Source organism: Hemiscyllium ocellatum, chromosome 28 (assembly GCF_020745735.1).
Source record: "Hemiscyllium ocellatum isolate sHemOce1 chromosome 28, sHemOce1.pat.X.cur, whole genome shotgun sequence".
NCBI lineage: Eukaryota > Metazoa > Chordata > Chondrichthyes > Orectolobiformes > Hemiscylliidae > Hemiscyllium > Hemiscyllium ocellatum.
The window spans coordinates 44,742,340-44,767,846 of record NC_083428.1 but is presented as its reverse complement, the minus strand read 5'-3'; the positions used below and the strand labels follow the sequence as shown (position 1 = coordinate 44,767,846).

The 25,507-nt window shown below is 40.7% G+C and overlaps 1 protein-coding gene across 1 annotated transcript in view; it reads right to left on the bottom strand.

The window, feature by feature from the left end:
• Positions 1–25,507, bottom strand: part of LOC132829062 (very low-density lipoprotein receptor-like) — a 60,289-nt gene that overhangs the window by 7,534 nt on the left and 27,248 nt on the right. The window contains exons 5-12 of the mRNA XM_060846353.1: positions 23,704–23,875; positions 21,736–21,954; positions 16,674–16,792; positions 9,955–10,094; positions 8,651–8,792; positions 4,284–4,418; positions 1,869–2,132; positions 518–671 (exon numbers count right to left, since the gene is read on the bottom strand). Coding sequence (XP_060702336.1) covers positions 518–671; positions 1,869–2,132; positions 4,284–4,418; positions 8,651–8,792; positions 9,955–10,094; positions 16,674–16,792; positions 21,736–21,954; positions 23,704–23,875 — 1,345 coding nt within the window. The remainder of the gene's footprint in view (positions 1–517; positions 672–1,868; positions 2,133–4,283; positions 4,419–8,650; positions 8,793–9,954; positions 10,095–16,673; positions 16,793–21,735; positions 21,955–23,703; positions 23,876–25,507) is intronic.

Below are 25,507 nucleotides of genomic sequence, written 5' to 3'. Positions count from 1 at the left end.
AGGCAACATTTTCACTCAGAGGGTATGGAATGAGCTGCCAGAGGAAGTGGCGAAGGTGGTACAATTGCAACATGTAAAAGGTATCTGGATGGGTATATGAATAGGAAGGGTTTGGAGGGATATGGGCCAAATGCTGGCAGGTGGGACTAGATTGGGTTGGGATATCTGGTCGGCATGGATGAGTTGGACCGTGCTGTACATCTCTATGACATCAGAGCATTCTAAAATTGCAAAGGAACCAAGAAATGCAACTGCTCTAACCCAATAAACCCAGTTTGTTCTGCAAAATGCCTCTGTCCTTGCTGTTACTCCCCAGGCAGGTGGCTGGGTTCAGGGAGACACTGTAAAAGTTGGGATACCTCACTGTGTAATGGTAGGATCGTGAGATGTCTAATTTCAGCCTCGTAGCCTTCTCAGCTGCATCAGTCCCTGCATTCTTGTAATGGGTTCAGGTTCCGTTACTGCTATGTGCAATGTAAGCTGACTGCAATCTTAACATTATGGTAGCAAAACTTACTGTTGGGAAACTGTATCTTTTCTCTGTGCATTACAGATGATTGAATTCTCTGTGTGGAGATGAACAGGAGAATAGAAGCGTGAGGTTTTGACTTGCCCAACAATCATTCGCCAGTGTACGGCAGCACAACACATCACAATTCCCAGCAGGATGACTGCAGGCAGGAAAGGAAAAGGAAAATACATTTAAAAACTTACACAGAAAGTGATACGCACACTGCAACCCAGCCACACACTGTCATTACGAGTACACAAATTGACAGACCAGCAAGGTTTGCTGAGAATGGTATTGCCTTTCTACCCAGTGAGCACTCCCATCTCTAGCTCCCTCTGCACCCAGCCAGCACACGATGCACAGCCTTGTTCTAAATAACATTCAGGGTCGTGGCACAAGTCATAAGCTCACTTAATATTTTTCATTTTAATGCAATTAAAGAAACAAGTACCTCAAAATCAGAAATCTACTCCAAGCAGTAGATTTATTTTCTATATCATTGTAAATATTTTGATTCTGCCAGAGGCAATAAAATGGGAGGTGAAGGCCATTCAGCCCCTTCAAACTTCTGTCAGTCAACAAGACCATTTCTAATGGAATGTGACTGTAACTTCACTTCCCTGCCTGTTTCCCACAATATTTGACTCCTTAATAGATCAAGCATCTGTCTAATGTAGCCTTAAAATGCAGTCAATCTCTTGGTCTGTTTTCTGGGAAAGAGAATTCCACAGACAAACAACTCAGGGGGGAGAAAAAATCTTCATTTTCACTTTAAACCCCTTAGTTTGGAATTATGGCCCTTAGTTATAGATTTTCCCTCAAAGGAAAATATGTTTAATTGTTGATCCCGTTAAGCTGTCAAGCTTAGTATAAAGCTAACCTTGTGTGTCTTATTTCACTGAGCTTTAATCCCATCACCAAGCTGGCCCACGTCATCCTTCATAAGATTAGCTCTTTCCCTGCTCTGCTGGCATTCTTGGTTATTGCATTGAGTCATAGTCAGCCTCAAGTCTACAGCCGTACCTCATCGAAACAGACTCAGGAACAGCTTCTCCTCCACTGTTATCAGACTTGTGAACAGACCTCTCATATTACAGTTCATCTTTCTCTGCAGCTATAACACTATATTCTGCATTCTGTTCTATTACTCTGATGTTCTTATATAAGATAGGATTTGTCTAGTTAGCACACAAAACAATGCTTTTTAATGTGTCTTTTGAATCCTGCCCCATCTTTAGTCCAACAAGCAGACTAGTTCTCAATATGAATTTAGGTCTTGAAATGTGAAGAATTCTCCCCACAGCACCTCATGGTTTTTGAAGTAGAAATGTTTAACCTGCAACAGAAAGAAACTTGCCAATCACAGCAATAACTCCAACAGATACAGCATCAAGCTGCTTCAGGTCAGCCTGCTCCGGTGAGGTGGTGACAGGGTCAGTCTGTTCCGGCGAGGCGGTGACAGGGTCAGCCTGCTCCGGTGAGGTGGTGACAGGGTCAGTCTGTTCCGGTGAGGTGGTGACAGGGTCAGCCTGCTCCGGTGAGGTGGTGACAGGGTCAGCCTGCTCCGGTGAGGTGGTGACAGGGTCAGTCTGTTCAGGTGAGGTGGCGGCGGGGTCAGTCTCTGGAAATATATGACCAAACATCATTGATGAAGGTAATGTTTTGATGAAAACGCTACAACTAAGCTGTAAACACATTAAGGAGTGGAAGAGGATTGGGACTATTTGGTCCCTCAAGTCTGCCTCATGACTCAACAAGATCATGGCTGATCTTCCTCAATTCCACTTTCCTGCCCCATCACCAAATTCCTTAATATCCTTAGTAAACAAAATGCTATCCCCTACCTCGGTTATATTCAACTGAGCATGCTTGGCCCCCTGAGAGAGAGAAGCCCAAGGCTTCACAGCACTGAGTGAAGGAATCTCTCGTCTTGTCCTAAACAGTCAAACACTTGTCCTAAATTTGAGTGTCCTGGGCTTCAACTACCAGCCAGAAAACATGCAAAAAAAATTCATGTATTTCAAATGAGATCACCGCTCATTCTTCCAGGTTCCATTTAATGCAGGCCCAGTTTACACAATCTCTCCCCACAGGAAAAAACCATCACCCACAATTCAACAGATTGAAGAACAGCTTCTTCCCCTTTGTTATCAGACTTGTGGACAGACCTTTCATAATACAGTTATCTTTCTCCGCAGCTTCTCTATAACTGTGACATTAAATTCTGCATTCTGTTCTATTACCCTGATGTACTTCTGTAAGGTATGATTTGTCTGGTTAGCACACAAAACAATGCTTTTCACTATATCTCAGTACACGTGACAATAATAAATCAAATCAAACCAAACTTGTGAACTTTTGTGGAACTCCTACAGCACATTTTTCCTTCCTTGACTAAGGAAACCAAAACAGGATAAAATCCTCAAGGCCCTATACAATTGAAATAAACCAGTTACATGGTTGCTGTACCTGGATTTTAACTTTTCATGTAGCAGAACTCTTAGCTTCCAAACCTGGGGGGAAATAAATTATTGTCTATTTTTCGTTCCCAACATTTGATCTACCTCATTGTTGCTCTGTTTACAAGGGATCAGATTAGATTCCCCTACAGTGTGGAAAGAGGCACTTCAGCCCAACAAGTCCACACCAACCCTCCAAGGAGCAACCCACCCAGACCCATTTCCCTCTGACTAATACACCTAACACTATGGACAATTTAGCATGGCCAATTCACCCGACCTGCACATTTTTGGGTTGAGAGAGGAAACCCACGCAGACACGGGGAGAATGTGCAAACTCCATACAGTTCCCAAGACTGGAATCGAACCTGGGACCCTGGCACTGTGAGCCACCGTGCCACCCCCTACTTATGTGTCCAAATTCTTCTACAGTTTTGTTAAATCCACCTTATCTTCACACCTAGCTTTTTAATCAGCAAACTTAGATACATCACATTTAGTTCCCTCACCTACATGACTGGTACAGAATATATACACCATTATGATCCAAATACCAGTCTGTGTCGAGTTACTGCATCTCAGGTAGACCATACAAAGTGGCCTCAGGAAGATCGATGAGAAGCCAACTTGGGATTCCCATCTCTGACTGTTGTTCAGGGCACAGTGATTCTGGCTTTGAAGTAAAGTGTGCAGATATTAGGTAAGGACAATAGCTCTGAACACAGACTGAAATAATTTGGGTTTTTTCTTAAGAGCAGAGAAGGCTGAGGGGGGACTGACGGAGATTATGAGGGGCATGGACAGGCTGAATAGAAAGCAGTGGCTCCCTGTATCTGAAAGGTCAATAACAAGGGGGCATAATTTTAAAGTGGAAGGCAGGAGGATTAGAGGGGATTTGAGAACAGACTATTTCGACCAGAGGGTGCTGGGGGTCTGGAACACAATGCCTGGGTGGGTAGTTGAGGTAGGAAACCTCACAACCTTTAGAAAGTATTTAGATGAGCACTTAAAGTGCCATAACATTTGAAGCTATATGGTGACAGCAGCAAAGTGGGAATAATGTACATTTAATATATTTTTGGTGGTACAGACTAGATAGGCCAAAGAAACTCTTCTGTGCTCTATGATTCAATTAGGCTCAGTTGTAGTGTCGTAGAGAGAAATAATTCATTCTCTTAGGAACCCCGAACGAATAGACCTCAAAGAAGCAGAGGGCTACCAAACCCCAAGACCCAGAGACACAATGAAAATGATTTACAGTGGTCTGTTACTCCAAACTGATCTGTTCTCGATTAGGCAGTGATTTATCTTACCTTTTTCACATGTATGTCCAGTCCTGTTGGGTATCATACCATCTGGGCACAGGCACATGTGGTGTTGCTCAGTGTAAGGTGCAGGCACACATAGGTACTCACAAGCAGCGTGTTCTTCAACACACCAGTTCTGTACTGTTTCACAAAAAAAATTAAACACAAAATGTGCACACATTAGGACCAGAGTAATTTTTGTGTTTAATAGCTAAACACAAACAGCATATTAGCACTGACACAGGATAGTGAAAAATCTAACTGTCTTTAGGAAGATGCTGCCTAATGTGCCAATTGCTTTTTGTACTTTGGTTTCAGACTGCACATCTCCCCCTTTGTAGGAAAAGTTTGCACCGAATTTCTGGAGTGTTTAATGGGAGAGGGGATACCAAATATTATACACTATATCTGATAAAACACAGCCAAGTAATACTTCTGCCCTGAGCAGCACAGAGCTCAGTTACAGAGTGCTTTTTGAGAGGATACAGAAGTTGGGAATGAGTGCTGCTCTGGTACTTTTTGAAAAACATGGAGCGATTCAAGGAGGAGCAGCAAGAGACAGCGAGACCCAGACAGGCATCCAGTCTCATTCCTGATGAAGGGCTTTTGCCCAAAATGTTGATTTTCCCGCTCATCGGAAGCTGCCTGACCTGCTGTGCTTTTCCAGCAACACTCTAATCTTGACTCTGATCTCCAACATCTGCAGTACCCACTTTCACCAGGCATCCAGAGACACAAACTAAAATTAATAATTAAATGAAGCACGAGATTTTAAAAGAGGGCGAACTTTTAAGATCACAGATTACCAGCCAAGATCACTCGCTTTCCATTCCTCTTCCTCATGGAAGTTCAGGATACTTTTCTCATTTTAGGGACCACGAGTTTTGGAAGCGTTTCCTGTTACTTAAGTGCAAGCTGCAGATTTCTGAGGCGCTACTGGAGTTGCTGCACACCATCAGGAAACCTAAGTGTCTCCCATATCATTATGTTCATAAAGATAGCCATCCCAAAGGATGAGTTCAGGATAGTGGGTGAGTGACCATGAAGAGGCAGGAATATCAGCAGTCTTCAGGGTACTCAGCACCAGAGATTGAATGAAGACTGTGCAGACCATAGCACCAATCATCAATGGACTGCACAGGGAGTGAACAGCAAAGTAGGGATGCTTAGTTATTATAGGAGAGTTAACAGATAGATATTTCTACAGCCTGAACCCTACATGATGTTTTACCTCCCTTTGCCAGGGTAAGGGATGTCACAAAGGGTACTCAAGGTTGAGTGTTTCTGCCATGGGTCATCTTGGCTTTTGACCTGCAAATCTTTGGGTACAGGGGCCAAGAGGTCGTGGGATTCAGAGTGGAGGACCTGCTTCATTCGCTTTGCCTCACTACCACCACTCTGCCTCGTCATTAACGCATCATGACACAAAGTGGGATGCAGCTTAGTGAAAAGATTGTTGCCATTTTGAAAGATTGGTAACTCCCTCCAAAGCATTAATGTAATTTCTGCTGTGATTCAAGCAGAGTATCTTTAAAGCCAGTCTTTAGAAGTTTCTTTGTCCTTCCCCGAGACACTGGCCACTGAAGAGGGAAAAAACTGGACCTGGCAGAGGAAACACTTTCAACCATGTCCAATCTAATGTAGTTAGTTTTACAGGAGGCAATGGGTGAGATTATTAATCCAGAGACCCAGATAATGTTCTGGGTACCTGGTCTCATATCTCACCATGGCAGATTATGGAATCTAAATTCAATAAAAATCTGGAATTAAGAGTCTTAACAATTGTTCATTAACATCCAATTCACTAATGTCCTTTAGGGAAGGAAGCTGCAATCCTTGCTACTGCTTCCATGTGATTCCAGAGCTACAACAACGTAGCTGACTTTAATTGATCTCTGGGTAATGAAGGATGGGCACTAAACACAGTGATGTCTACATCGTGTGAATGACTAAAAATCAAAAAGTTTTGCCTGAAAGCTCATGAAGGACATATGTTCAATAGTCCTCCTGTTGAATCTGACACAGACATTACTGAAGAATTCCTCTAGTGTTACGTGTGACTCACATACAAGTTTCACTGCAGTGCAAAAGTTTTGTGATGTTTATTGCTTTATACTTGCAAAGGTCTTATTTGCGAACGCACCCCCTTACGGTCTGTAGAGGATTAAGCTAGCAAGGCTGATCCCAGTGTTGGATCTCTTTGTTAGTGGAGGTCTTTTGACAGAGCTCACTGCCTAGGTGTGAAAAGGGTTCAATGTATCCCAGAATATCCCAGAAATATTTGACTGACCACATGGTTTCATATTAGTTTTGTTTTGGCAACATTCAATAACAGACCAAATCTCTTCTCCAGAATTGAAGAGTGGTGTGCAAATCTGGTGCAGAGAGGGCAATGACACTGCAGTCACCCACATATTTAGGTCAGTGTGGGCTACGTGGTCAGTTTAGTTTTGACATAGTGGTGACTGAGGCTAAAGTCTTCCATTTGGACAGTACTCACACCAGTGGGCAACTGGTCTTTGAAGAGATGAACAGCCATTTCAATTAAATAATAAATAGTGTGGAAGCATCACACCACCTTGCTCAGTTTTGGTCTGAAGGCTACATTTAAGATCTAGCACTGAAAACAGTTACAGTCATAGTATCACGATGCAATGCAACAGTCTGATCAAGTGTGCCTTCAACCCTCCAAAGAAACCTTCGACATGGTCTTTGTTACTAAGGGATCAACCTAGTTGGTAATCAAATGACCCGACGATACAATTACAAAGGATAGGTGGAGAGCAAGTTGAAAGCTTGGCAGAGTCTGCAAAGGAATTTAGATAGATTAAGTGAGTGTTCTAGAGTTAACCATCTTCTGATACTTCAGTGACCTTCCCTTCATCATTCGTTAGTTGCAGGGATCTTTACCAATAATATTCAGCACTACGCGCAAATCCTTTGATACTAATGAAATCTACACCAAGTACAGCAAGGCTAAGACAGAGCACAATACGTTAGCCTGCAGGTAAAGCAAGTAATTGTAAAGACAAACTGAATGCTGCCCCCATCTCAAAAACTTAAATACTTCATGGCTAATAAAGACCATGTTTGTTCTAACAGATTAAAATAGAGATTTGTATGCTTTACATCAAATTTATCAATTTAACAAATGCAGAACACTCAATAACAATCTCTTAAAAGGATGGTTTTAAAATTTATACTTTAAAATTTAGATGAAAATATAGAAAGCATGGTTAGTAAGTTCGCAGGTGACACCAAGATTGGTGGTATAATGGACACTGAAGGTGGTTACGTAAGGTCACAAAGAGACCTGGATCAATTGGGTCTATAGGTTGAAGAGTGGCAGATGGAGTGGAATTTGGATAAATATGAGGTATTGCATTTTGGTAAAACAAACAAAGGTAAGACTCATATAATTAAAAGTAAGGCCTTGGGTAGTGTTGTACAACAGAGAGAGCTAGGGGTTCACGTACACAACCCTTTGAAGGTTGCACCACATAGACAGGCAGTTAAAAAGGCATTGGCACACTTGCCTTCACTGCTCTGAGTAGAGGAAATGTTAAGGTTGTACAGGACATCGATGAGGCCTCTCTGGAGTGCTGTGTTCAGTTCTGGTCTCTCTGTTATAGGAAGGATGTTAAGTTGGAGGGAGTTTGGAGGAGATTTACCAGGATGTTGCTGGGATTGGAGGTTTTGAGTTACCAAGAGAGACTGGATAGGCTGGAACGTTTTTCACTGGAGCATAGGAAGTTGAGAGGTGACCTTACAGACATTTATAAAATCATGAGAAGTATAGATAAGGTGAATAGCTGGTGTCTTTTCCCTCGGTTAGGGGACTTCCCCAAGGCTCTTTTTTTTAAAAAAAAGGTGAGAAGAGAAAGATTTTAAAAAGGCATGAAGGTCTTTTTATTTTTAAAACAGAGTGGTGTAGGAATATGGGCCAAATGCTGGCAAATGGGACTACGTTTATTTAGAATATCTGGACGGCATGGATAGGTTAGACCAAAGGATCTGGTTCCATGCTGTATATCTCTATGTCTGTGTGGAATGAACTTCCAGAGGAAGTGGTGGAGGTGGGTAGAGTTACAACATTTAAAGGAAATTAGGCTAAGTACCTGAATTAGAAATGTTTGGAGGAATATCGGCCAAGTGCAGGCAGGTGAGACGAGACTATTTTGGGATTATGGTCAATATGAACAGGCTGATCTGAAGGGTCGGTTTCCATGCTGTATGATTCTACAGCTGGCTTTGTACATTATTTCAAGGAGCAATATTTCAAAAGAAAAGGCAAAAGCTTTTGAGTGACATTGGTAATCCATACTTGGGAGAGAGAATCCTACAAGTTGTTCAGTTAAGACACGCTCCCATACCAATTGGCTGCATCAGCCGGTGAAACACGACAAGGCCTCGTGGTTCGGTGAGATTTGGGGTCAGAATCGTCAGATTCGCTCCTCCAAACCGGTTAATGCTGTACACGGCCTTACCATCCACATCTGACCAATAGGCACGATCCTGGAGACAAATGTTTCATCATGTTAGATGAACGCAGAATTCAAGCTAAACTAGGAACTTCATGTGACTCATTTAGATTAATGTACTACAAGAATAAATAAAATTGAAGCTTCACATACTTTTCAGTTAAAACACCCCTCCACACGTGATTGAGGATATTACAAGCCCTTTCTCAGTTTCAGAGCAACGTTTCAACTTAACACTCTCAACAGAAAATGTAAATATCTACATAATTTGCAAAAAGATCCATGCAACTGAAAGAGAATGATCATTGGACACAGGGGTGACTAAGACATTACAAGGACTCTTTACAAGGTTCCATTCATATCCCACACTTTTCAATTCTCCTTTCAAGCAATTATTTCAATTATGGGATAATTTTGCTGAGCTCCAGTTGCACCCAAAAATGCAGCTGTAACCCAAATGAATGGCCGAACAGGCTCACTCCTGTTCCTATGTTCTTTCCGTATCTTTGTAACATCAGACTCACTGAGTGTTTACTCAGTGCACTAAACTGTGTAACATAGAACAGCACAATATAATACAGGCCCTTCAGCCCTCGATGTTGTGCCGACCTGTGAAACTAGTCTGAAAGCCCATCTCACCTACACTCTTCAATTTTCATCCATATGTTTATCGAATGACCATTTAAATTACCTGAAAGTTGGTGAATCTACTACTGTTGCAGGTAGTGCATTCCATGCCCCTACTACTCTCCAAGTAAAGGACTACCTCTGACATCTGTCATATATCTATCACCCCTCAATTTAAAGCTATGTCCCCTTGTGTTTGCCATCACCATCCCCAGGAAAAGGCTCTCACTATCCACCCTATCTAGCCCTCTGATTATCTTATATGTCTCAATTAAGTCACCTGTCAATCTTCTCTCTAATGAAAACAAATTTGGTTACTATCTTCCCTAACCTCATCTGGCAATGTTAGACTCTGGGAATGACAAAAAGATGGGAAAGAACTACTGTAAAGTTCCAACCCTTCTGCCCAAGATGGTCAAAACAAACTGCAAGAAACATTAAAAAAAAGACATGCTAAAATAAGTCCAAAGAAATCAATCAAAATAGTTCAACATTAAATTATTCCTGCGCTATTTTGATTATTAATTGCAAGTGAAAGAACCTGAGATTCTAAAAATGGCGATACTTACCTCAAACACTGCCAGCCCGAATGGATTTGCCAAGTATTTTGGAGAGTGAAAGACACTTCTGTGATACAGTCCATCCAGATCAGTGTAGTAAAGCTCGTGGAGATCAGAGTCCACCCAGTAAAGGCGTTTCTTTATATAGTCTGAAAATGATGCATAGAAACTTTTAACTTTGTTGATACTTGAAGGATTACAAAAGGCTTGTTTCCATTTATTTCTACAATGCTCCTTAAAAAGGCTGTCTCCTTGCAGAAACCAATTCCAAATGAGCTCAGACATTGAAAATACAGACTGACTATGTGTTTTGGGAAGGATCACATTGGTACCTTATCCTATCATTACTTTCTGGTTCGAGGTTTCCATGATTTCTGGATTTTATTTTACCATTCACACTTTAAGCGTGTAGTTAAAACATGTATGAAATCTACATTTTAAAACATGTATGAAATCTACATTTCAAACTTTTCAGGACACAAGCTCTTCAGAGTTTAGGCAAACTTTAAAGAATTTCAAGCTCCCCATATGTGTCCATGGCAGCAGAGAATAAAAGGGACTGGAGAGCAGACCAAAGGCTGAGCACGTTATAGCAAATGGAAGGTCAAAGGGGTTTTAAACTTCAGTGAAAGGTGACAGGGCATTTCAGGCTGATGCAGAAGGAAATGGTGCCAAGTGTGACAAGGGAGCAAGAAATTGATCAGTGATCATTTCAACTGTGATAGAAATCACAGAAATAGAAAACTACACAAAATGTTTGAGAACATGAACACAGATAGGAGTTTCAGAGAGTGACCACAAATAAGAGTTGAAGGATTTCTAAGGAGGAAGGATTAAGGGAAAGCGAGAAGGACATCAAATCAGGAGAGAGGTAAGCAAACTAAGAAGTGGCTCAATGTCAACATTCTGTGTAACTTGCTGCTGTGTGGAGCTCGGAGGTCCTTGTGCGCACTGTTGGAAGTGAAACAATACATTGGCTCATTGATCGACATGCATATAGGTTCCCAGCAGCTACATAGCCTGTGGTTTAGAGGGAACATTGTTCAGAATAGAGCTTAAAATAGGGAAGGAGTGAGAACGGTGTGGTTAGAAATTCAGGATAGCATAAATAATCAAACTAAAATCTTTAATTGGACAACAACAGACTTTGATTCTAAAATTTCTCCTAGTCAGCATTCCCAATCGAATTCTTCAGAAAGAGGGCAAACATCAGCGCACTTCAGCGGGTAGCATTCTCACCTCTGAATCAGAAGATTATCAGTTCAAGTCCCATTCTAAAGACTTGGGCACCTATCTTAGACGATATTCTACTGAGGAAGGATGGTGTTGTTAGAAATAGTCTTTTGGGTGACATGTGAATTCAGAGTTACTGCTCTCTCAGGAGAGTAGAACATATCCAATGGCACAAGGTAGTTCACTCCTTTCCCTTGGCCAACATCTGTGCCTCAATCAACATCACCAAGGCAGATTATCTGACCATCATCACGTTGCTATTTTTGGCAGCTTGCTATGTACAAATTAGCTGCCGCATTTCCAAGTTTCCAATTGTGACTTCAATGGTGGTAAAGTGCTTTGAAATACAGAAATCATGAAGGTTGACCATAAAACCAAAGAGCAGAAGTGGGTCATCAGCACATTTAGTTGGCTCTGCCATTCAATAAGATCACTGCAGATCTGGTAATCCTTAACTCATTCCCATATCACCCATACCTTACTGATTACAAATCTGTCAATCTTGGCCTTGAATGTACTTAAGGCCCAGGCTCAACAACCCTCTTGTGGCAAAGAATTCTACAGATTCACTATTCTCAGATGAAATTCCTTCTCTTTGTCTTAAATGGACAAGCCCTTATTCGGAGATTATTCCGTCTGGTCCTATACTCTCCCATGAGGGGAAACAACCTCTCTGCATCCACCCTGTCAAGCCCCTAAGAATCTTACGTTTTAATAGTTTCTTCTCTTATTCTTTTAAACTCCAATAAGTACAAGCACAACCTAACTTAACCTTGTCTCACAAGAAAATCTCTATTCTGGTATCAACCCAAGGAATCCACTTCAAATGTCAGTACATCTTTCCTTTAATAAGGGGACCAAAACTGTTAACAGTATTCCTACTGCGTATGATGAGTGACTTGTAAAGTTTTAATAAGACCTCTCCATTTTTATATTTCATTCCCTTTGCTTTCCCTATTTCCCACTGCACGTAGATATTAGCTTTTCATGATTCATGGATAAGGACTCTCAAAGCAACTTTCTGCAGCATTTCTTAAGTAAATAATATTCACCTCCTCTATTCTTACTGCAAAGTGCATAACCTCATTTCCCAAATTACAGTCCATCTGCTAAGTTTGTAACCTACTCACTCACCAGTCTAGAACTCACATCATTCTCATTACTTGCCTTCCGGTCTGTTTTGTGTTATTCACAAACTTGATTATAGTACATTCACGTCCATCAAATAAGACTTTAATATGGATTGTAAATAATTGTGGCCCCACCACTGATCCCTGCAGCATTCCAATAGTGAAATGTTGCCACCCCAAAAACGTGCCCTTAATCCCAACTATTAGTTAACTATCCCTCTATGCTAATACACTACACCAACAGCATTGTCTCTCATCTTAAGCTGACTTAAATTATTGCGGGTCTATCTAGATTGAGAAGTCACATAGTTTTAGGATAAGGGGCAGCACATTTAAAACAGATGGAAGAGAAATTACCTCTCTCAAAGAGTCATGAATCTGTGGAATTCACTACACTAGGGCAGCATGGTGGCTCAGTGGTTACCACTGCTGCCTCACAGCACCAGGGTCCCAGGTTCGATTCCACGCGACTGTCTGTGCAGAATTTGCCATTCCTCCAGGTGGTCAGGTTTCCTCCCACAATCCAAAGATATACAGGTCAGGTGAGCTGGCCGTGCTAAATTGCCCATAGTGTTAGGTGCATTAGTCAGAGGGGAAGGACTTGTTTCCACACTGAAGGGAATCTAATCTAATCACCCCAGAATGTGGTGGATACTGGACAGGTGAGTAAATTTAAGGAGCATATAAACTGATTTTTAATAAGTAATAGGTTGCAGGGTTATGAAAAATAGACAGGAAGGTGGAAGTGATGCAGAGATAAGATCAGAGCTGAAAATGTGTTGCTGGAAAATCACAGCAGGTCAGGCAGCATCCAAGGAACAGGAGATTCGACGTTTCGGGCATAAGCCCTTCTTCAAAGATAAGATCAGCCAAGATCATATCAAATGGTGGAACAATTTGCAGGCTGAATTCCTACTCCTGCCCTTAGTTCAGATGTAGCCTTATGTGCAATATTTTATTGATCATCTTTTCTTTAAAAAAAATTACATATACATTATCTTGCCTGCTCCTTCCTTCCTCTAAGAACACTAAGTTTCTCAGATATGATTTCTCTCACATGAAGCCACATTGACTCTGCTTGATCATATTCTGTCTTTGTAAATGCTCTGATTTTACATCCTTTATAAATGGAGCCAAGGATTTTCCCAATCTACCTTTTTTTGTCTTCTTTCTTTGAATAAGTGTATGACATTGTCAGTTTCACAACTCTCTGGGAATGTCAGAATCTAAGGGTCTACAGTTCATTCACTTTTGTCTGTGGCTACTTCCTTTAAAATATCAGGCTATATCACATCAAAACCAGGGGACATAACGGCCTTTAATCCCATTACTTACCCTAGTATTTTCTCTAGTGATAATCATTGTATTTATTTCCTTGCCCAATTTAGAAAACGGATTGTTTTGTATTTTTGGAATGTTATTAATGTCTTCTAGTGTGAAGACCGATACAAAGTATTTCAAAATTTCTCTACCACTTCCTGGTTTCCTATTATTCATCATTTCGGCCTCTCTCTTCCTTTTCTGTATACATAAAGAAGCTCTTACTGCCTGTTTTTATATTGTTTGCTGGTTTGCCCTCAGTGTTTATTTTTTCCCTCTATTACTTTTTTGATCATATTTCCTGGAGTCATTCAGCACAAAAACAGACCCTTCAGTCCATCCATATCGACCAGGTTTCCTAAACTAAACTTTGTCCCATTTGCCTATGTTCCTGTAAACCCTTCTTATTCCTGTACCTGTCCAAATGCCTTTTAAATGATGTAATTGTACTCACTTCTACCACTTCCTCTAGCAGCTCATTCTATATATGTACCACCGTCTCTGTGAAAAAGTTGCCCCTCACGTCCCTTTTAAAATATTCCCACCTCAACCCAAATCCTCTAGATTTGGACTAACCTACCATTGGGAGACGACCTTGGTTATTCACCTTATCTATGCCCCTGAAAATTTTAGAAACCTCTATCAGCCTCCTACACTCAAGAGAAAGAAGTCCCAGCCTATCCAATCTCACCTTATAGCTCAAACCTTCCAGTCTCAATAACATCATTATCAATCTTTTTTTTTTACACCCTTTCAGGTTTAATAACATCCTTCCAGTGGCAGGGCAACCAGGATTGTGTGCAGTACCCCAAACACGGGCTTACAAATGTCTGGTACAGCCATAACATGACATCCCAATCCTGTACTCAATGTCCCGACCGATGAAGGCAAGCGTTCCAAACATTTTCTTCACCATCCTATCTACTTGTAATGCCACTTTCAAGGAACTATGTACCTGCACTCCTAGGTATCTCTGTTCGACAACACTCCCCAGGGCTCTAAAGTTATCTGTGTAAGTCCAGCCCTAGTTTGTCTTACCAAAATGCAACACTTTGCATTTATCTAAATTAAACTCCCATCTGCCATTCCTCAGCCCAAGGGCCAGTTGATCAAGATCCCATTGTACTCTTAGATAACCTTCTTCACTGTCACTGTACCACCATTTTTTTCTATCATCAACTAACTTACTAACCATGCCTCCTATATTCTCACCCAAATCATTTATATAAATAACTAACAACAATGGACCCAGCACTGATCCTTGCAGCGTACAGATGGTCATAGGTCTCCAGTCTGACCAGTGCTCCATTCCACCCTGTCTCCTACTGTTAAGCCAATTTTGCATTCAATTGGCTAGCTCTCGCTGGATCACATGATCTAACTTTACTAACTTGTCTATCATGTGTAATCTTGTCGAAGGCCTTGCCAAAGTCCATACAAGCACATCTATCGCTCTGCCATCATCTATTTTCTTGATCATTTCAATCAGATCTGAGAGACACAATTTACCAAGCACAAAGCCATGCTGATTACTCCTGATCAGTCCTTGCCTTTCCAAATGCACGTAGATCCTGTCTCTCAGAATTCCCTCCAACAACTAACCCATCACTGATGTTAGGCTCACCAATCTGTAGTTCCCTAGCTTTTCCTTGCAGCCTTTATTAAATAATGGCACCACATTAACCACTTTCCAAGTCCTTCTGGCATATTATCCCTAGATGTTGATAAACATCTAGGGGCCCCACGATTTCTTCTCTATCTTCCAACAATGTCCTGGGATACACATGATCAGGTCCTGGGGATTTATCTACTTTTGAAAATGTGTTGCTGGTTAAAGCGCAGCAGGTTAGGCAGCATCCGAGGAACAGGAAATTCGACGTTTCGGGCATAAGCCCTTCATCAGGAACGTCCTTATGCCCGAAACGTCGAATTTCCTGTTCCTCGGATGCTGCCTAACCTGCTGTGCTTTAACCAGCAACACATTTTCAGCTCTGATCTCCAGCATCTGCAGACCTCATTTTTTTACCCAAAGATTTATCTACTTTTACGTGGTTTAAGACCTCCACCACCTCTTCTATAATGTGGATTTTTTTCAAGACATCACTATTTATTTCCCAGAGTTCCTTAGCTTTCACATCTTTTTCCACGGTAAATACAGATGCAAAATGTTTGTTTAAGATCTCACCAATCTTCTGTCGTTCCACACAGACAGCCTCATTAACCATTATGGGACCTTCTCTCCCTAGTTACTCTTCTACCCTTAATATAGTTGTAGAATCTTTTTAAGATTCTCCTTTACCCTCTCTGCTATAGCTATCTCAAGTCTCCTTTTTGCTCTCCAGAATTCCCTCTGAAGTGCACTCCCACATCACCTATATTCCTCAAGAGATTCACTTGATCCCAGTTGCCTACAACTAACACACGCCTCCCTTTTCTCTTGACCAGAGCCTCAATATCTCTAATCATCCAGTTTTCCCTATTCCTGCTAGCCTTACCATTCACACTAACAGGAACATGGTGACCCTGTTACCTCACTTAAAAACCTCCTACTTGCCAGGTGTCCCTTTACCTGAAAACAGTCTTCCCCTCTAAAACCTTTTAAAGCTTTCCTAATCCTCTGGTTTGCATTAGTCTTTGACATATTGTATGTTGTTTTCTTTAAATTTGATGATTTTCTTAACTGCCTTGGCTACTAACAGCTGGTTTAGCCCCTTCCTGGAACCATGTTCTCACTGGGATACATTTTTGCTGTTAATCCTTAATCATTTTCTTAATCATCCACTGTTGTTCTTCAACGGTCTTACCAGCAAACCACTTTCCCAATCTACTGCTGCCAACTCTTATTAAAGTTTAGAATAGTTGTTTCCCACTCAAGTTTCTCATTTTCAATCTGAACACTAAATTCTATCATGTTATGGTCACTCTTCCCTTGGGATCTTTAAGTGACATAATTTAAGCAACTTGCCTCACTAGACATTAATTGATCCAAAACAATCTAATCTGGTTACATGCACAACAAAGTGTCTAAGTAACACATAGGCTTACCCAATGCAATCCCAGTTGGCTTCTCAATTCCAACGCTGACTAGTATCCTTCTGCCAACTCCATTCATCCCCGCCTTTTCAATTTTTGCTGGTTTTCCTATATCGGCCCAGTATAAGAAGCTGTTGAGAGACGAAAAGACTCTAAAACATTGTGAGATGCAATGGCAGCAGACAGTAATGCGTGGTCAAACCATTCTAAAGTTAACTGAGAGCATAAGGAAAGGCAGAAAATCAAATGATGCTTACAGTTTAAGTACAGTTGGTACCTCAGATTATCAAAAATATATACTTATTGACAATTTCTCAATGCAATTCCATTATTTAAGCGGGACAGGTGAGTTAATCCAGGAACTGGCAAACCACAGTCTGTTTGGAGGGTAAAACTGAGATGGAGGAGGGGGAGGGAACAGGATGAGCAGATGTTATGTTCTGTAATTATTATGGACATTGACTGATCTTTTGGACAAATATGAAATTAAAGACAAACCGCCATCAGAAATGCACTTGCTTAACTTCTGGGAGGAGTGACTAATGTCCAGGAAAGGGAATGTTTTAGATATTGCATACGTGGATTTCAGAAGAGATTTTGACAAAGTTGCATATTACAAACCATTCATCAAAATAAAATCATAGAATTGGAATCAAATTATTACATCTCAGGAAGCTTTCGGAGACAGTACAGACTCACTTGAAAATTATCCAGGGCTTTAAAGGGTGAAATTACAAGGACTAGTTCAACAGACCCTACCTAAATTCCTCTAAACATAGAAGATTAAGGGATGATCTGATTGCATGTTTAAGATGGTTAAAAGATTTAACTGGACAAGTGGAAATAGACTACTTTTCTACTGTAGAATTCAGAGCAAGGGTATACAAAATTTAGATCACATTAAATCTTTCAGAGGTGATGGTCACAGAGACTATTGGCGCTCATTATTTCTCTCTGAAAAACTTGTAGAGACGGAGGTGGTGTGAGATAATATTTAACTCTAACATTCCAATTGACATTCTTAGCATTTTTTGTTAAGCAAGGTGTCTGGAGCAAATAAAGTGGTGATGCAATCAAACAGCAAAACAGGTTCAAGGGAATAAACAACTGACTTCTATCTTAATATTCTGTCAGATGTGTTATCATTTTAATCTCCACAAGGAGAAAGTTGTGGATTAAGAATGACTTCTGGTCTGCAACAGAATGGAAGAAACAAATTTTATTGTACAAGTTAGAGATATACTTCAAGGTTGATTTAAAAATAGAGTTAACTTCTAGATGCCCTTGAAAGCCAAACTGATGAATTAAGTGATTACATGATTAGATACAAGTTCAATGCCAGAATTAATTTTCCATTATCAGTTATTAAAGCTGCTTTCCGTTGAGACGAATCACATGATTTTGTAATGCAATGATTCCGTTTCATAAGCAGGGAAAGTGAATGGGAGGCCAGGAGCTGGGCATTCAGCAAGTCTTCCAGTTTTAAACATTCTGGGTCTGCTAAGTTGAGATGGCTCAGTTTAGTTGGTTAAAAACAGAAGAAATACAATTACTTTCACTATCACCAAGTTAGGGAGGAACTCATGTTCCTGATTTTCAACTGAGCCTGCTGAGGAAATCCAGCTTAACCATTAGGGTCAGGTCATCCATGATCCCCAGTAGGATTTTTGTCTCGAGAGCTCACAAAACATCCCTTGCCACCAGAAGACTACATGATAAAGAACAATGCCCCCGTACAGGTCCATATTTAAAGCAAACCATAGGGTATGATTGCCTCTTTGTTTAGTGACACAGAACATTAATCTCAGGTTGTTAGGTGGGAAGATTGAACAAGGAACTAACCTCTATTTGAGTGCTAGAATACTTTTTATATTTAACACAATGTTAGGCATTTAGAGATAATGTGTAACATGGTTTGGGTAGAGAATAAACCGGTGTTCTGTTCCAGCACTATCTTCTTTACACTGGCCTTTTCTTTCAGTTGACTAAAAGTAATACTCTTAGAAACAGTAATTGTCATTCATTCTTGTGGTTCACACTTTCTATTGTGCAACAGAATGGTGAAAGCCAATTTGTAGCAGCTGTCATATGTGAGGATTAAATATAATATTTAGAAATGTGAGTCTTGCTCTTCAGGTCAAGACTTTATAAATTATTTGTTATCAGAATGTTGTATTTATTCATGAATATAAACAGCAACACGACAGAGATCCAGTTGGTGATTTGAACTTTGATATAAAGACAGGCTAGTTTCCTTCAAAGCAATTGTGTAAGGATAAGTGTTATATTTCTGCTTGCAGTGGGATATATCAGTGAGTATTTGTGTTTCAGAGTTTGTTATTTCTAATTGAATCCAGTTTTACAGTATGGCAGCTGTGCACAACTAAGCTTGATTTTCTTTCTATTCACTCGTTCACTCTTGACTGGAGGGATATGGGCCAGGTGGGACTAGATTGGGTTGGGATATCTGGTCGGTATGGACGGGTTGGACCGAAGGGTCTGTTTCCATGCTGTACATCTCGATGATTCTATTGCATATGTCGTCATTATCTTAGATTTTTTTTTCTACTTGTTCCTGGGGCATTTATTGCACATCTCTAATTGCCCTTGAGGTGGCAACAGTGAGTTGCCTCTGAACATTTACAGTCCTTGGGATGTTGGGACACCCAAAGTGCTGTTAGTAAGGGAGGTCCAGGATTTTGATCAAGTGACAATGAAGAAATGATGATAGAGTTCCAATTTAGGGGAAGCAATGGAAGAATGGTGTTTATAGCTCAACTAGTAATCCCGTTACCAAGGGCATGTCCTGGGTAACCTGGCAAAAGATAGAATTTGAATGCCATAAAGTCTGGAATCAAAAAGTCCAATGACCATGAAACCATTGACAAAGAAATAAAAATCTCTAATATCCTTTAAGGAAGGAAAATCTGTTATCCTCACCTCCTGTGGCCTGTATGTGAATTCAAACCCACAGCCGCAACTGTGGTTAACTCAACTGCCATCTGAAATGGCAAGCCATTCAGTTGTACTAAACTGTTGAACAGTTTCAAAAAAAAAAAGGAGTGACCACAGGACAGACCATCTGCATTGAGTGGGCACCAGCCCCGTCAACCCTGCAAGGTTCTTCTGACCAAGATCTTGGGCACAAGTGCAAAATTTGGAGAGCTACCTCACAGTTATGTCAATCAACCACCTAACATATTCATACTCAGGAAATATACTGCTGCTTCCTCAGTGTCAAAATCCTTGATCTTCCGAACAAAGAGCATTAGGGGACACCTACACCAAATCTACTACAGGATTTCAAGGAGGAAGCTCAGCACCACCTTCTAATGGACAACTAAGTATGGGCAATAAATGCTGGCGCAGCCACGGATGCACATCTCATGATTGAAGTTTTTGAAAAGTAAAATGATGTGTAGTTTAGAGAAAAACTTGCAGCTTGTAATGACCCCATGCTTCTGCTATCTTCATCTTTTGTCAGTTGTTGAGGTCATGGGTTTGGCAGATGCAATTTCCAAAAATCAAATTGCAAGCAGTAGTAGGAATTTAAAACGATTATGTCTGCAAGTTCTTGTTTAGTATTTAACAATTTCATAGTTCATTTGGCTTCTACTAAAATAAAATAACATACAAAATTTATTCAATCTTTCAAGCCAAATATTCATTGAGCTTAAGTTAAGTAAAGCTTGTATTAAAAACAAGATTACAGCCAAGGTTGAGATGATTCAGTTCACCTACCCATTTAGGGAAACTATCTTGGTGAAATTCAACCTTCTTCATGAAGATTGTTATTTGACAATTTTCAGGTACCTGTGGCATGGTGTGCGGCCATTTGGCAAACAGCTAAAATCGCAAAGCATGAAGGGAAAAGAAGCCAACATTATAGCAGTATAAGAGCTGTGGAGGATGTGTGTGATTCCAGCTTAATATGCTAATTTGCTGAGCAACCTTGTAACAAGAACCTATTAAATATGGAATTGCAGCAAATGTTCCTAAGCAAAAAACTGAAAAGGTAGCAACGGAGCAGACACTCCTGCGATCAGTAAGCAATTGAAAAAGAGAATGTTGCACATTAAAGGATTTATGTGACAAAGGAGGAATTGCAAGAATCAACAACCACAAACATACAGATTTACTGATCAAAAAGAAGGGGCGTGGTAGGGGTCGAGAGAACTGAGGGGTAAATGTTTCATGTAGAAGGTGGTGCATGTATGAAACGAGCTGCCAGAGGAACTGAAGGAGGTGGGCACAATTACAATAATCAAAAGCCATCTGGATGGGCGTGTGAATAGGAAGGGTTTAGAGGGATATGGGCCAAGTGCTTGCAAATGCAACTAGATCAGTTTGGGATGTCTGGTCGCATGAACAAGTTGGACTGAAGGGTCCATTTCTGTGCTGTAAGACTCTAGATACAGAGGGCTCTGAACATTTTTGAAAGGCAGAACCAACTATACAAGGTGACATCTCATCGGAGATGAGAGCAGAAACCTACAAGAACCATCCACATGCAAGATGGAGTTAAAAATCACAACACCAGGTTACAGTTCAACAGGTTTAATTGGAAGTACTAGCTTTCAGAACACTGTTCCTTCATCAGGTAGCTGTGGAGCAACACTCCAAAAGCTAGTACTTTCAAATAAACCTGTTAGACTATAACCTAGTCTTGCATGATTTTTAGCTTTGTCCACCCCAGTCCAACACTGGTACCTCCACATCATGGAATTCATGCAAGATGGATCTTGAACTGGGACTCAGTAATGACTCTTCATAAGAAAAGCCTAATCAGCTTCACCTTATTGGGTAATATCCTGAAGTCCAATTTACTGACATGTATCCTTGATCAATAAATACTCATTTATTGCAGGATCCAGCAAGTATGCATTTATCCACAATTCCAATTGAACAGAATAGAATTCTGACTCAATAGTTGGTGGGGCTTGGAGTTGAACATTGGCTTACAATAACATACTGCATTATTCCTGCTTTGAGAAAACATTTAGTGGGATCACTCCAACCAAGTCAAAAATAGACCATTTTAGAGGAAATGCTGAAGCAAAAGCATTAGACATACCCCGATTCTGGGTCAACTGCTATAGCTGTAGGCTCTCTTAGGTTCGTACTGAACAGGGTCTTCCTTTTCAATCCATCCAGAGTAGCAAGAGATAAAGTTCTGGCTCTAGAATCAGTCCAGTAGATGTGGCTGTAGATCCAGTCCACAGCAATTCCACCAGGACTTTGTACATCACCCAAAATCTGTCTGATCTCCTTTCTGTTTGGGTCTACGGATGTCCTGTGGGTGAATTGCAGGTTACAGAGGTGTTAAAGTATGAATCACCTAATACAAAAAGTCACAATATATTTTCACAACCTTAGCTAATTTACAAGAATCTTTCCAAAAGAACATTGATGCAATTGTTCAGTATTATTCACAACAGGATGACGGGCATAGGAGGAGGAGGCTATTCAGCCCCTTCAAACTTATCCATCATTCAGTGTACCTAAATTTGTATCTCAATTCCATTTGTCCATCTTGGTTCCATGTCTCCAATATGGAGAACGCGGATCCTAGTTTTCCAATCTTTGGCTGATGCGGACAGTAGTGGAGAGATGACGACTCAGTAGTATTATTGCTTGATTATTAATCCAGAGATTCAGCTAACATCGTGGGGACTCGTGTTCAAACCCCACAATGGTAGAAGGTGCAATTTGAATTCAACAAACAAAGAAATCTAGAATTGAGAGTCTAATGATGATCATGAAACCATTGTTAATTGTCAGAAAAACCCATCAGATTCACTCATGTTCTTGAGGGGAGGAAATGCTCTTTTTACCTGATCTGGCCTAAATGTGACTCCAGACCCACAAACTGGTTGACTCCTAGGCAATAAATGCTTACCAGTCAGCAACGTTCACATCCCGTGAATTAATTTTAAAGAAGTGAGCTGACTTGGTACCAAAAGAAGCAAATTCAAATTCAGTCTTGTAATCACTCAGTAGCAGATTAAAGGGCTACATTAATACTAGCCCTGCAGGCATTTGTTATATTTGTCATTGGAAAGGAAAGGGCACATTCTGAGGAAACTGCACAGAATTAAAACCTATACATTGGGGCGAAAATTGGAAAAAAAGACTGGGAAGGTCAAACAGATTGTCGACAAGAAAGGCTTTAAAATCAGGCAGAAGCACTGTTATTGACAAGTAGTTTGGCAGGAGTCTGGACTAACTACTTGATCAGGAATGAAACAGTTAACATTTACCTTGAAAAACTATGGACTTTTCAAAATTACTAATTGCACAATTTATTAATATTTCAAAAAACAATATATACAATTATAACTTAGTCATATGTCAATGCATATCGGTCACCCAAAATCCTGGACATTGTAACACAAGGAATTTGTTGAGACAGAGCAGATAAGTTTTATTATTTATTTTAAACCTGAAACTGAAATTCTAAACTTGAATGTAAAAGAGTCTTGAATTTGTGACATAAATAGTGAATAAGTGAGATGGTAAAGAATGTGAGAGGTGAACAGCTGCTTAAACTGCCCAAAATAGCTGACATGCTCAATGCAGTTCAAGGCAGCCATTTGTAATGGAATTTGTAACAGCAAGCAGTCAGTGCTAACTGCCAGATATATAGGTAGCTGTTCAGGATACATGACGACTGAGTGTGTCACTCAAAATCTGCACAAGCTTATCATTTTGTACTCTCTTCAGTGCAGGATAGGTAAACCACAGCATTCTGCAAATAGCCAGTTTTGTAGTCAATCACTGAACATGCAGAAATAGTTTCCTCCCACATATAGCTTTCTGCTTGGAAATCAAATCTGGGGAGAGGAAATTCTCCAAACAGCTGTCAGAGCATTTCATTTTGTTTCTCCCACCACTGCTCTCAAAATTCAGTAACCTTTGTTTCTTTCTTTTGTGCGGCTTGTGTTTAGTAAGTGTTCCATTCGCACCTCTCCTGCTAGATGACTCAGGATGGCACAATCGCAATGACTTTAGTTGCCATTCTCTCTGTGATCAGTCAGTTTACCTGAAAATTCCATGATGTTTGTCACCAGACCAAAAGATGGTTGATGAGGTGATATCCATGCTGAGAGCTGTTGCGCTCTGCAATCTATCAGCTATCTCCAAATATTCCGTTCTGTTCATATTTATGCTCTTGATATCTCCACGGTTAGTGACAATCATGAATGGTTCCTCTCCTAGCAAGCAGGAAAACAACAGAAAATAGAGTACAATAATCGCTCATTCTCTCCAGTTCTCCAACTGTCTGTTTTGTGCTTAGCATATTTTTACCCTGCACAGTTGCATCCACTCAATACCTGCTCACAAAGCTGTGCTGTTAACTGAAACTCAAGGGGTACAGAAACAGAGCTAGCAATCCAAATCAAAATCACTCACCAAACAAAGCTGGAGCTCTAATGTTGGAAATAGGGCAATGTCAAAAGCAACTGCCCAGATGGCTGACTGGGTAGACATGCCACTCTTTGTACAGTACTGAACTAATCTTTGTTGCATTATCTACAGCGATAGTATGTTTACTATAATAAAGAAAAATGTGAATCAAGATTTTCAACTGGATAACTATTCATTGATCCAACCAGAAGTGATAGTGACAGCTCTTGATGTCAAGACCATTCAACCAAGTATGGCATCAAGGAGCCTTAGCAAAACTGGAATCAATGGGAGTCGGGGGGGAAAAACCTTCCACCATTTTGGAGTCATACCTGGCACAAGTGACAAGTAATACACCACACAAATGCCTGGCAATGACCATCTCCAAAAGGAGACAATCTAAGCACTGCTCTTTGATTTTAAATGGCGTCACCATAAATGAATCCCCCACTATCAACATCCTGGGGTTAACCAGAAACACAATGATACTCGCCATATAAATGTAATGGCTATAAAGAGCAGGTCAGAGGATAGGAATACTGCAGCAAGTAACACCTCTTGACTCCCAAAGCCTGTCCACCATCTACAAGACGTAAGTCAAGAGTGTGATGGAATATTCCTCACTTTCCTGAATGAATGCAACTCCAACAATACACAGGAAGCTTCACAGCATCCAAGATAAATGAGCCCACTTCGTTGGCAATACATCCACAAGCATCCACTCTCTCCACCAGCAACACTCAGTAGCAGTATCTCCAAGGAGCACTGCAGAAATTCACCAAAGATCCTCAGACAGCATCTTCGAAACACATGACCACCTTGATTTAGAAGGACAGTGCAGCAGATACATGGGAATACTACCGCTTGCAAATGCCCCTCCAAGCTACCATCTGAAAACTCCCCTCCAATTTAAAACACATCACCTCTCCTTCATTGTCACTGGGTCAAAATCTTGGAATACTCTAATGGCATGTGGGTCTACTACAGACATGAACTGCAATTGTTCAAGAGACAGTTCACCATCACCTTCTCAAAGGCAACTGGGAACAGGCAATAAATGTTGGTCAACACAGACGCCCATACCCAATGAGTGAAAAAAGAAAGCAGAATTTGATGCAATACCGACAACATTGGTGACATGTAAAAAGACCAGCCTCCTTTTGAAACCAACACCTGGCACCTTCAGAATCAATTTCATCTCCTTTTCCCAAAGTACTCAAAACCAGAAACAGCATCCTGAACAGGCAAAGACCAGCCCCTGAATGTGCCCCACTGTCACAATACTTTAACATTCCCAACACCCACCAGCGATTAACTTGCCTCTTGGGAGAGGCAAAATAAAAAGTATTAAATTTATGTTTGTGTCTCCACTTAAACAAGAGCAGATGTTTGTTTTAAATCCTGGCCTTAGCACTCCTTGGAAAGTAGCACTTTGTTTC